Source organism: Cynocephalus volans, chromosome 7, assembly GCF_027409185.1.
Source record: "Cynocephalus volans isolate mCynVol1 chromosome 7, mCynVol1.pri, whole genome shotgun sequence".
NCBI lineage: Eukaryota > Metazoa > Chordata > Mammalia > Dermoptera > Cynocephalidae > Cynocephalus > Cynocephalus volans.
The window spans coordinates 122,414,216-122,427,629 of NC_084466.1; the positions used below are offsets into that span (position 1 = coordinate 122,414,216).

At 41.4% G+C, this 13,414-nt stretch overlaps 1 protein-coding gene across 1 annotated transcript; it reads right to left on the reverse strand.

Annotated features, from left to right (window-relative positions):
* Positions 1-11,741: 11,741 nt before the first annotated feature.
* Positions 11,742-12,485, reverse strand: FGFBP3 (fibroblast growth factor binding protein 3). Its single transcript, XM_063101752.1, has one exon. It carries the CDS (start codon positions 12,483-12,485, stop codon positions 11,742-11,744), a length of 744 nt encoding a protein of 247 aa, XP_062957822.1.
* Between the last annotated feature and the right edge of the window lie 929 nt (positions 12,486-13,414).

Sequence of the window (13,414 nt, forward strand, 5' to 3'; positions counted from 1 at the left end):
ATGGATTCTGATTTCAGATATAAATGTGAGAAAAAAATGTGTGCCACATCATGTTTGCCTCTTCAGGTCCACTCTGCAGCCTTCTCCATCCAGCCTGCTCCGGACACAGAAGGCTGACCGCTAAGCACTGCCTCCACCAGATTCCCTTGTCTCTGGCTTCTGATTGGGTTCAGTCCCTGGAAGGTGGGGACAGAAAGTGAAAGGGTAGTTGAAGAGAGAGGTTAAGGTATTTATACTCTTGGGTCCTGCTCTGTAGGACAAGGTTTGACAATGGTTACACTTATGTACCTAAGACTATAGTTCCTGTTTAGCAACCTTTTTCCTACAGCTCCAGGTCTTTCTCTCTTTCTGGGTTCTGGAAACCACTCCTCCCTATTGGCTTAGGGTTGGTAATAGCTTCCTCCTACTGCTAGTTCCCGGTGTGCCCTCGTTCCTTGTTAGTCCACATAATCATTTCCTAGGGCTGCCATAACAAAGTCCCACAATCAATGTGGCTATACCGACAGACATTTGTCTCCTTACAGTTCTGGAGGCTGGAAGCCTGTAATCAAGGTGCCAGTAAGGCCATGTGCTCACTCCAAATGAAGACTCTTGGGAAGAATCCTTCCTAGCCTCTTCCAGTTTCTGGTGGTTAGTGGCAATTCTTGACTGTTTCTTGGCTTGTAGGTGTAAAATTCTAGTCTCTGCCCCCGTCTTCACTCGGCCTCCTTCCCTCTGTGTCTGATTCTTCTCCTCTTCTTTATGAGGACACCAGTCAAAATGGATTTAGTATGGTTTTACTCTAGTAAAAAAAATGGATTTACTCTAGTATGACCTCATCTTAACTAATAACATCTGCAAAGACCCTATTTCAATATAAGGTCACATTCTGAAGCTCTGGGAGGGACATGAATCTTTGGGGGACACTGTTCAATGAGGTACAGTCCACTTACTCTACATTTTTATAAATAGTTCCTTCACTAAACTCTTCAGTTATCCCTTCTGAGTGTGTCATGTGCTTCCTGCAAGGATACTGATGATACAAATACATACCTTAGAATCAGTAAGTACTGTGTTTGTTTTTAACTAAAAGAAACTGCACTAGAATCTTGTATTAGTTAAGGTAAATGGTAATCTCAGAATACAGAGGTTTAAATAAGAAATACAGGGGCCGGCCTGTGGCTCACTTGGGGGAGTGCGGTGCTGATAACACTAAGGCCACGGGTTCGGATCCCATATAGGGATGGCCGGTTCGCTCACTGGGTGAGCGTGGTGCTGACAACACCAAGTCAAGGGTTAAGATCCCCTTACCGGTCATCTTTTAAGAAAATAAATAAATAAGAAATACAGTTGATTCTCATGATTTGTGGTAGTTATGTGCTACAAAGTCAGTGTGAGCACTGAATTAGCAAATACTGAACCATTGCTCCTGGGGAATATGTAGGATTAGGTTCCTGAAATCCTCTGGTCACAACATTTTCATCAACTGACCAATACATAATTTGTTTTATGTGTGTTTCTGTTTAAAGACACCATATTTAATATTCACACTTGATTTATTACCATTGAACTCCTGGCCATCAGCACCATAACTCATGCCTGAAGGAAGCTTATCAACAAGTGTATTTTCTCTTTAAGGCACATCACAGCCTTCTTATGCTTAGAAACACTAGAGAGCACTTTAGCACTATGCTTGGGAGTCGTTTTAAACTGCAGAATTACTAACAAAGAGCACAAAAATACAAAAATGTGCTGTGAAGTTGTCAGAATCAAAATGGAGTCACTTGTGTTTAAGAAAAAAAAAAAAAAAAACCACAGACGAAGAGAGCCAGGAAAAGCCATGAAAGGCGGGTTCTCATGCATAAAATCCTGATCACAAGAACTGTCTCAAAAGACTCTGCAAAAACCATAGCCTTCGGGCCGGCCCGTGGCTCACTCGGGAGAGTGCGGTGCTGATAACACCAAGGCCCCGGGTTCGGATCCCATATACGGATGGCCGGTTCGCTCACTGGCTGAGCGTGGTGCTGCCAACACCAAGTCAAGGGTTAAGATCCCCTTACCGGTCATCTTTAAAAAAAAAAAAACCATAGCCTTGCAAAAGACTATTGCAGCCTCACACAAGAAAAACTTCTGTGAGGACATCTGCCCAACAACTGTCTGTCCAACCTTGGACTAGCACCACCCTTGTTATTGATCCTTGTAGCCAAGGACAATTATTTCAAAACAATTATGTAATTCTCATTCTTTCTATAAAAACCTTCATCTTCCTTCACCTCCCTGAACACACACGTGGTTTACTATGGCACACATGTTCCCATTGCAATGCCCTATTCTCAAATAAATACCTTTTCCTTTTAGAGTCTCCCTCTCTCTGTGTGATTTAGCTTGACAGTGACACTAAATATACCACAAAAAGGAGATTTCTTTATAGGATGAGAGCTGAAACAAGAAGACAGCATGGCTTTGTTGGACCTCAGCTGGGAATGAGTGTGTTGGTTGACAGATTTTCACCACTCTGCACATGCACATGTCCACAAACGATCACATGAGTGCATGAGTATTGAGTTTGGGGTTACAAATAAATTTAGCAAGTGGGAGAATTCACAAATACAGAATCCACAAATAATGAAGATTGTACATTTCGTTTTTCTCTCATATAAAAGTCTAGCCCATGTAGAGTGGGGAGGCAGTTTTCCACAAGGTTATTCAGGTACCAGATTCTTTTCAGCTTGTTGCTATGCCATCCTCTAGGGCATTGTCGTATTCCTCTTCATGGTTAAAGTTGAGTTTCTAGAGCATCCATGTCCCACCTCCAAGGAAGGGGAAAGGAGAAGTCCAAGGCAAGCAATATTTTTTTAAGCATGTTGAAGTTGAAGTTACACAAATCACTAGCAAAAATGTAGTCATTTAATCACACTATCTGCAAGGAAGGCTAGATAATGCCTCTGGCTGGGTGGCATGTACCCGAGATAAAGGGAGTTGAGATTTTGGGTGACTAACAGGCAGTTTACTGCAAAGGACAATGAAGAAACCAGAGCTATGGTTCTAATCCTGAAACTGTAGGCAATATGTGTCATAGAAAGCCTGGGGAGATCTGGGTTCTGTTCTAGCTCTGCCCCTATCTTCTCCAATAGATGAATTTAATGCTATATATTTCTCTCTTAGTACTGCTTTAGCTGCAACCCACAAATTTTGATATGTTCCATGTTCGTTTTCATTTAGCTAAAAATGTATTCTGATTTCCCTTATGACTTCTTTGACACATGAGTTATCTAGAAGTGAGTTATTTAATTTCTAAATATTTGGAAAATTTCCAAATCTCTTCCTGTGATTGACTTCTAGCTTAATTCCTTTGTGGTCAGAGAACATACTTTGTATTATTCAAATTACTTTAAATGTTTTGCAATTTGTTTTATGGTCCACAATATTGTCTATCTTGGTGAATGTCCCATGTACATTTGAAAAGAATGTGCATTGGATGCTGTTATTGGATGCAATGTTCCATGAATGTCAATTAGGTCAAGTTTGTCGATGGTGTTGTTCAGGTTTTCTACACTACTGATTTTTTGTCTTCTTGACCTATCAATTTCTAAGAGATATGTTGAAGTCTCCAGATATAATTGTGGATTTATCTAATTCTCCTTTTGGTTCTATGAGTTTTGGCTTCATGTATTTTGTAGCTCTGTTGTTAGGTACATTCGCATTTATCCTTTTTCTTTGTTTTGGAGTTTACTTTGATGGATCTTAACATAGCCACTTGTGGTAGGCAGAATAATGGCCCCCAAAGATGTTTACATCTTAATCCCCAGAACCAGTGAATAAGTTATGACACATTGCAGTGGGGAATTAAGGTTACAGATGGAATTAAGTTTCTAACCAATGGACTTTGAGATGGAGAAATTATCTTGTGTTATTTGGATGGGCCCAATGTATTCATAAGGAGGAGTAAAAAAGGGGAAGGCAAAAAAGTGAGAGTCAGAGAAGGAGATGTGTTGTTAGAAGCTGGGATTGGAATGAGATTTTGCTGGCTTTGGAGATGGAAGAAGACCCTGGGTCATGGAATGTGGTCAGCCTCTAGAAGCTGGAAAGGGCAAGGAAATTGATTCTCCTCTAGAGCTTTTATTGTTTATTTCCTCTCAGGTTAGCCTGACTGGCTGCTGCATCTAGGTTGACCTTTTCAGGGATCCTTCTTTTGGCCTTGAACCTTGTCCTGTTGAATATCAAGATTGGAAGTTTGCCTGTAGAATTTTCTTTCAGTCAGCAAAATGAAAAAAATTAAGACAGATCTTTCAGGTGATAGTGGGCCTGGGCAATGAGATGTGATAGAAAGTTAGCATTTTATGAGCCTAATAATATTTCTCCACAGATTTTCTTTCTTTATTGAAAATGTAAGGCATACTGTCAGCCTGCCAAATATATTGTGACTAGCCATTTCCCATGTCTGCCAAGCAAATTTACAGTCAAATTGGACCAGTCTCTTAGAGCAGACATCTTTTTCAAGTTAAATAAAATTAAAAGAAAAAAAAAATCAGTGGAAACAATATCCATAGGAAAAGTGAATATATTTATGTATAACAACAAAGCATTGATTATTTGTGGCAATGGGAGTGCAGGGCAGAAAGGTTTATTACTCTTATGGATTGAATTGTGCCCCCTCAAAATTCAATTGAAGTCCTAACCCCAGTGCAATAGAATGTGACCTTATTTGGAAATAAGGTCACAGCAGATATAATTAGTCAAGTTAAAACGAGGTCATACTAGAGTAGATGGGGCCCCCAATCCGGTAGGACTGGTGTCCTTACAGACAGGGGACATTGGAGACGGACACCTACAGGGAGAATGCCCCACGAAGAAGGCAGAGATCTGCAAGCCAAGGAATGCCAAATATTATCAGCAAACCACAAGAAGCTAGGAGAGAGCAATAGAACAGATTCTCTCTCACAGCCCTCAGAAGTAACCAACCCTGCAGACACCTTAATCTCAGACTTCTAGCCTCCAAAATTATGAGGCAATAAATTTCTGTTGTTTAACCCACCCAGTTTGTGGTATTTTGTTACAGCAGTCCTAGAAACTAATAACTATTTAAGGAAGTATAAGAATAGAATAAAACTTTGTGGAAGTATTCAGATGATTTCAGTTTTGTGGTCATTTCTTGTGCAGCTAAAAAGCAATTAAATAAAACTATACTTATCTTATGTTCATACTCTGTATTATGTACCAATGAAAAAGAATGAAATATATTTATAGTCACATGTGCTATTTGAAAATATCTTCAAAATACATTATTATGTGAAAAAGCAAATTGTAGGATATGTATAACATAATTCATTTAGGCAAAAAAGAAAAAAATTGTAAATGTGAATATATGTATGCAATTGTAGAACAAAGTCAAACCTTTACATATACCCTAGGTTAGGAACTTCAGCCATAGACCACAGAGAAGTGGTCTGAATATCTATCACATCCAGAGGTTAAAAAACAAACAAACTGATGGTTCACACTAAATTGTAGCAGTCAGCGGTTACTTCTAGGAAGAGGAGAGAGAGGGAGAAGGTAAAGAGGGATTTTCACATTTTACTCTTTATACGTCTAGATTTTTTAAAAATGTTTAATGAAAATGTCCATGGGAGATTTAATTGGTACAGCATTATGGAGGGCAATTTAGCAATTTCTCTCAAAATCCTAAGTGCATATATTGCACCTACCCTTGTTTTCCTTTTTTCTTTTCTTTTCTTTTTTGGCAGTTGGCGGGTACAGGGAGTCAAACCCTTGACCTTGGTGTTATAAGTATATATCCTTTTTATCCACTAATTCCATGTATAAGAATTTATTTTGCAGATATACTTGCATATGTGCACAATTGAATAATTTCAAAGATACTTTCATATATGTTTATTAGTTATCTGTTGCTGCATAACTTATTACCACAAACTTAGCAGATTAAAATAGCACACATTTGTTATCTTATACTCTATGGATCAGGCAAAGCTTATCTGGATCCTCTGCTTCAGGTTCTCTCCCAAGGCTGCAATCAAAGTATCAACCAGGCCTGGGGTTTCATCTGAAGCTCAGCTGGGAAAAGATCTACTTCCAAGTTTACCCAGTTGTCAGCAGGATTCAGGTACTTGTGGGCTGTCAGCTAGAATCTGCCTTCAGTCCTTTGCCATGTGAGCTTCTCCATATGGTGGATTACTTCATCAAAGTCAGCAAGGGAGAGAATCAATAGAGAGAATCAGCTGGAAAGAAAGAAGTTACAGTGATGTCATTATGGAGTGACATTCTATCACCTTTGCTATGTCCTATTGATTAGAAGAAAGTCACAGGGTCTGCCTATGCTCAAAGGGAAGGGATTGCACAGGGGTGTGGATACCAGGGGGTGGGGATAATATAAGGACTTATATTTATTTTTATATAGCCTATATATATATATATATGTATAGTCTATATATGCATATATGCATATAGTCTATACATATATAGACTATACATATATATATAGACTATACATCTATATATGCATATATATGCATAGTCTATATATGTATAGTCTGTATATGTATAGTCTATATATATATGTATAGTCTGCCACAGTATATAACTTGTAGAGTTAAGAAATCAATAAAATAAGGTAAATATTTACTCTTTGAAGAATTTGGATTTAACTTCAATTTCTTTTGGATAGATTTTGTGTTTGAGACCACAGGTGTTTAGACTGCAATGACCAAGAACTAGTTTTAATGTAGTATGTAATGGTAAGTTCCAAATGGAGGGCCAAAATATTCAATAAGACTATCTCACCTTGTTAAGAAGGGAATGACCATTGAGGATTTAACTTCAAGCTCCCAGGTAAAGTGGTTGCCACTTGGGATCCTTGCAGGCTTGCAGAAAGTTTCCACTAATAATTATTAGCTGACTCTCAATCTCTTTCTCTCTTTCTTTTTCTGAATATATATACTGCCTTTTACAAACTGCTTAGCACCTTTCTTGTTTTAGTTAACCATATACCTTTGACAGTGTTGCACATCAGTATGTATAGAGGTTCCATTTTTTCAAATGGCTACCTACTGCTGTATTGTATTAGGTTGGACCATATAATTTACTATTTTTGTAGGTCAAAATGGTCAAATATTAGCAGTTTCATGTGGTTCAGTCTAATATAAATTAACTGTAATTTATTTAGCCAGTTTCCCGTTGATTGAAGTTGTTCCTTTTTTTTTTTTTTTTTTTTCTTTTTTTCTTTGCGGCTGGCCAGTAAGGAGATCTGAACCCTTGGCCTTGGTGTTACCAGCACCATGCTCTCTACTGAGTGAGCTAACCGTGACTGACATTGTTTCTAACCTTTTGTCAATATGAACAATGTTGCTATTAATAACTTTGAATGTGTTTCTATCTGCACTTGTAATAATATATCTTTAGGATAAACTCCTTCCAGTATAACTCCTAGGTTAAAAGGTATGTATATTTTAAATTTACTAAAATAAATTACCGACTTGTCTTCCATTGAGTTTAAACTAATTTACACTCCCATCTGTGATATCTGAGAGTGCTTGTTTCCTGGAGCCTTTAGCAACACAGTAGATAGATAGATGATAGATAGATAGATAGATAGATAGATAGATAGATAGATAGATAGATAGATAGATAGATAGATAGATAGATAGACAGACAGCTAGCTATATATATATTTTAATGCCATTTTGAGGCACAAAGTTTTTTATAATTTACCCAGAACTAGAGTTAGAGGCAGAGCCTGGACTTTGCTCAGTGATTTTAGGTTTACATCATTTATTTTCTTCTCCACACCTGTTTCTTGAGTTACTTCAAAGTTTACCTTAAGTTAACATTCCCTAAATAGCCTTCCCAGATAACCAGACCTACACTCATCTTTCATCTTCCTAATCTCTTACTCTTAGAAACCTAATTTCTAGTTTTGTTATCGTTGATGTTTTCTAATGGTTTCATGGTAAATGGTTTCCTAAATCAAGCTTGTTGAAGGCTGGTACTACGTCAGGGTACCCCTGTCTCCCCTCCTCAGTACTAAAGAGTCCAGGGCATTTGGCATAGCATCAAAAATTATTCATCTATTAATTAAATGGATTTTTAAGTTTACCATTCCCTAAGGGAAGGAGAGGTAATATTTATTGGGTACCTATTACGTACCAAGTATTGTGTAGTACTGGGCAATATCCAATATATTGCATAATTTATTATTCATGATAATCCTGTAAGTCTGCCATTATTCTTAATAAGAGAAGAGAGTAACCTATGGGGAGATTAAGCAACTTTCTCAAAGAAACTCAGGGTAAGTGACAGGAAGAACTAGTATTGAAACCAACTGTCTGACTCAAATACCTTGCCCACATCACAGGAGTCACCTCCTTGGGCCAGGACTAGAAAGAGGCAACTGAGGTGAGTGAGGCTCTTGCCTTGGGTGCAAAATATAAGGGAAGGCCAAAAAACTCAGCAATCAAGATAAATAATATTTTAATGCAATATTTTTTAAAAATCAAAATTAATGCAAAACAACCATGATGAACAAAATATTGAATTTTCAAATAAAGACAGGATCTTTATTACTGACTTTCCTTTTGCCTCAGACTCCAATATAGTTTCCCAAGGCACTGTTACTGATCTTTTCTTTATTTGAAATCATAAGCTGTCATTTGATAACGTATTGTTTTAGAAGAATTAATATGCTGGTGGTATGTAGGGCAACCTGGAAAAGAGGCTGGAGGACTTTGGAGATGTAAAAGATTTTGCCTAGTCGAGATGAGTTCAGGAAGGCAAACTGGGTATTGAGTGCAAAGGTGCAATACAACTTTTTTCTGTCAGCCCTGTGCTAAATAACTTGGAAAATAGAACCAGAATAAGATGGTCCAGTGTTTTATATAAATTATCTGCCTCCCGTAGACCAGTTCTGATGCCCCTGCTGATCCCAGCCCTGACAGTAATTCCAGGTGTGCCCAGCAACTTTCTCTTCACTCCCAATGGCACCTGTGGGAAAAATACCCGTGTTCCCCACGTCCATTCTCCTTGTATTTTAGAGATTTTCATCCTATCCTCTCTGAATTGTGGGCTTGTCCTTCTAGACTATCCATCCAAATTATTCTAGATGCTCCAGATACAAGTTTTCTCTATTTCCCCAGCCATTGTGATTGCCTTTCTCTGAATCTTTTCTAAGTCCATGATCTTTCTTGGATTATATATAGCCTGTAGTCCTCTACACATAATACTTGTTGATATTCACGTGTAATTATCTCTATGCAAAACTATGCATAGGATTTCTGAGTTAACTGTGTGTCTTAGGGACTTCAAATTTAACCCAATCCAACTCCCCTCAGTGTACAGACTTACAATGGGTCTTAGTCAAGCTCACTAAAAAAGCTGATGGTAGGATCTGTGCATTTCCCTTCTACTGCAAGCAGATGGCTCTTGTTAGCCACTCTACTTTTCCTGAGACAGAGTCCTGATTCAAGTCTTCTTAAAGAGAAAAGGGAGCAGAGGCAGTAACCATCTACACTGCATGCTCGGGCCTACGGAGTTTGGTCTTTCCCCCTTTCATAGAGATAAGAATGCCAAAGGGCACACAGGAAGGAATCGGCAGACATGTCCTACAGAGAGGTAAAACCATGACTCTAGCCATGATTCTAGACAGTGCAGTTTTATTTTTAATAACTTTTTCTGATGACACCCGAATTTTGCCAGCCTTTTTGGAGAAAGTATACATTGATTCATATCTTTAGGGAGTGGTCTCTAGTGGTCTATCCTGAGCTTCTTTTCCTTGGCCAAGATGAATTTTATCTAAAGGTCAATGTTAACTCAGAATGTGACCTCATAAACCTGGCCTGAAACTATGTTCAATCTGAATGTTTTGACAATTGTGTGAATACAAGGATGTATGGAGTAGGTATAAAATATTTTATGGGCAGAGCCCGTGGCGCACTTGGGAGAGTGCGGCTCTGGGAGCGTGGCGACGCTCCCGCCGCAGGTTCGGATCCTATATAGGAATGGCCAGTGCACTCACTGGCTGAGTGCCGGTCACGAAAAGGACAAAAAATAAATAAAATAAAATATTTTATATTTCCTGGAGGCAGGTCAAATTAGAAAAAGGTCAGGAGATGATCAATATTTGTAGGATTATTGCATTTACCACTATTTTAAAAGGGGAGGGGGCAAGAAGAACAGAAGGTCAGCAAAAAGGTAAAAGCTTTATACCTGGGGGTGGCTTAAATGCCTAGAGGCTCAGATCAGTAACATAAATTAATACAGTTGTTTGGTAAGAGGTATAGGAGCAGTGGAGAACTCTAGAAAACATACCTAAAGGGAAGCAGCCAATCGTCATGTGAAAAGGTGGATACAGTGTTGCCAGATCTTCTGCTTTTTCAAGAGAACCAGATATCTGGATTTTTATATAAAATTTAGGGTGGCTGATCAGTACAGGGATCTGAACACTTGACCTTGGTGTTACAAGGCAGTGTTCTAACCAACTGAGCTAAGCAGCCAGCCCTTGAGATTATCTAAATTTTCAGTGCTGACAACTAATCCAAATTGGAAGGAAGTAAGAGGGAAGGAAAGAAGGGAAGGAGGGAGGGAGGAAGAAAGAGGGGGGATAAAGGAAGGGAGGGAGAGAGGAAAAAAAGAAAGGGAGCTCTCTTATAGGCTAAACCTAACAATGATAGAACTCCATGGCTGCTGGCTGCCGGTTTGTGACTCTTGCCTTATGCAGACTTCTAAATTCCTGTCTTTTCCAACAATACAAGATGTGTCTAAGAACTTAATTCAAGGTATACTTGGAAGTAGATCAAATGCAGGCAGAATTTCCATTGCCTTGCCAGTTCTTTAAATTTAGCTGTACAGTTTTTATTGAGCACCTAACATGTGCAAAGTTTGTCACTACATCACATTAAAAGTGAAATACACTAACAATTACTTGAAATGACAGATACAACTTCCGTAATAGACAAAACAGACTCTGAGATACATAATTACATTTTAGCTATTTTTAAAAATACGATTGAAGATAAAGAGAATTGTTTGTTTTAAAATATCTTCCGGAGCACACAATTTCTACAATTCACTTCTGAATTAAAGTTAATGGGAATGTTTCAGAGCATTAGGCATTACTCAATTAAAAAGTAGCTCTTCGACAAGAATTGAAAGGCAACCATCCAGAAAATCTTTCCTTGGAGCCAGTTTTGACCTATGAGGTTTCTGTCCCCACGGAGGTCATCTAGGACACCAAGCGGCACCCAAGTTCATACTAATTCAGAAACGGGGGGGGGGGGGAGCCCGTAATCTTGTCAGCTGATTAGGGGAGAAGACATTAAACAATTCAACCTGGCTCAGGTTCTCGATTGTTCATGATTACATTTTAACATAAATGTGTTAAACACTGTATCTTTCTTCCCACAGGAGATTCACATGACTTTAGTCTAGTTCCCCCTTATTCTCAGCCTCTCTCTCTACCCATCTATCCCCGCAGTCTACAGTTTTCGCACATGTAAGGTACACCTACTTGTTTCCACTACTTCTGCTCTTGATCAGGGTTGAAACTCTTCAGAAATGTTAACTTCTCTGCTGTCCCACACCACTTACACTCTCCTCTCAAGCCTCCATCCCACCCCGCCCCATTCTACAACCTGGGCTCCTCCCGTCTCCCTGTCCCGGTGTCCCTCGGTCTAAGAAGCCCTCGGCTACCCCTCCCCCGCTGGGCTTAGCCCCCTCCCCCCATATTTCCCTCTTCCCTCCCCTGGACGGCAGCCTCAGCCGTTCCAGAAATTGACAAAGAAATTGCAGAGGGAGTGCCACTCCTCCGCGCAGTAGGTCTCCGTGAGCTCCGCGTTCTCGTCCAGCCCGTCGGGGTCGGGGTCGGGCCCGGGCCCGGTCCCCATGGGCCGCTCCTCTTCGGGGTCCGTGGCCGCCTTGCCCTTACCCCCTTTGGCCTTCCTCTCGGAGGGCTCTTCTCTAGGCAGCGCGCTCGCGGGAGGCGGGGCCCGGGCGGCTGGGCCAGACGCAGGCTCCCCGGGGAAGCCAGCGACGGTGGCGCCGGCGGGCGGGGACGCGCGGTGCACGAGGCGCAGCTCGGCGCCGTGGCCCTTCTGGCCCGCACACAGGCGGGCCTGGAGGGGCGCGGGGTCGTGGCAGGGCCGCCGCTTCTTGCGCAGCCGGCCCAGCACCTGTTTCCAGTAGCGTGAGCGGCGAGCGGCGTAGGCGGAGCAGCGTTCCGGCTCCCCGCGGTAGGCGCACTGATGGCGCGCCCCGTCCGGGCCCAGGCAACGCAGCGCCAGCTCGCTGCCCGCTGCGGCCCCCGGGACGGGCAGCAGGAGCTGCCAGCTGCACGCATGCTGCCCGGGGCTGACGAAGCGACCCGAGGAGCCGCCAGGGGGGCCGCGAGCCGGCTCCGCCGCGCTGCCAGCCGCCCCCTTGACCCTCCGGGCGGCCCCGAAGAGGCAGCCACCCAGTAGCCATAGCAGCAATAGCGACGCTCTTGGCCTCGGAGGACTCATGGCCCGTGGTGTCCACACTCCGCACTTCTGGGACCCCTGGGCGCTTCAGTGGAGGCAGGGCCGGGCGAGGAGCATCCCCTGGAGCTGCGGACAGAGACAGAGACGGCTACTAGCTGAGCTGGGTGCAGCTCATCGCCCAGGCACATACACCTACGAACTCCTCCTCCCCGGACTTGCTGCAAGCTGATTTCGCAGCAGCCTGCGAAGGGCCCTCTGAAGAGCTTTCCTGGGGGAAACCGCTTACTGTCTGAATAATCAATCGTCTTGAAACCATTTGTGCATTGAGATTTTCTTCTCCATGCAAATACAATAGATAAGCGATGCCTGGTAATTACCAGCTCTACACCCCCTTCACTCTTTCCCCGCTTCCCTTCCCCACCCTCCAATAAACCATCTACAAAATCATTTAAAATTATTCTTCGGAAACGCATTTTTATTGCTCTTCGAACTTACCGAGTTCTGGGAGAGGTGCCTGAAGGCCTTATTAGGGTAGAGGGAGTGACTGCAAGACGGATTAGTCTGTTTTAGCTAGCTCCCTGTGAATGAACACGTTATCAATGGGACAGAAGGGGCCTCCCCCACTATGCCCCTCCCAGACTTCTCTCACGCTGGGAGATTTCCCATCACCACGCCACACACACTCACCCAAGATGTATAATAGAAGCGGCCCTGTGACATGAAATCTTGTATTTTGCTTCCAATGTTTAAAATAATCATGCAAATTTAAACAAAACTTTCTTTTCTTGCCTTTTATATACTCAATCATCTGAAAAATAAAAGTTAAACAGAAAGATGTAAGTTTTAAGAATTAAGTAAAATGAAACAAAACAATATTCTAAACCAGGCACTACTTACACAATTACACTACTTACATCCTTTCTATTTTTTATATCATTCTGAGTCTTATATTTTCACCCATTTCCAGAAGT

Excerpts from the sequence above, each read along its gene's own strand:
- FGFBP3 (XM_063101752.1), bottom strand. The coding sequence starts at position 12,485 with ATGAGTCCTCCGAGGCCAAGAGCGTCGCTATTGCTGCTATGGCTACTG.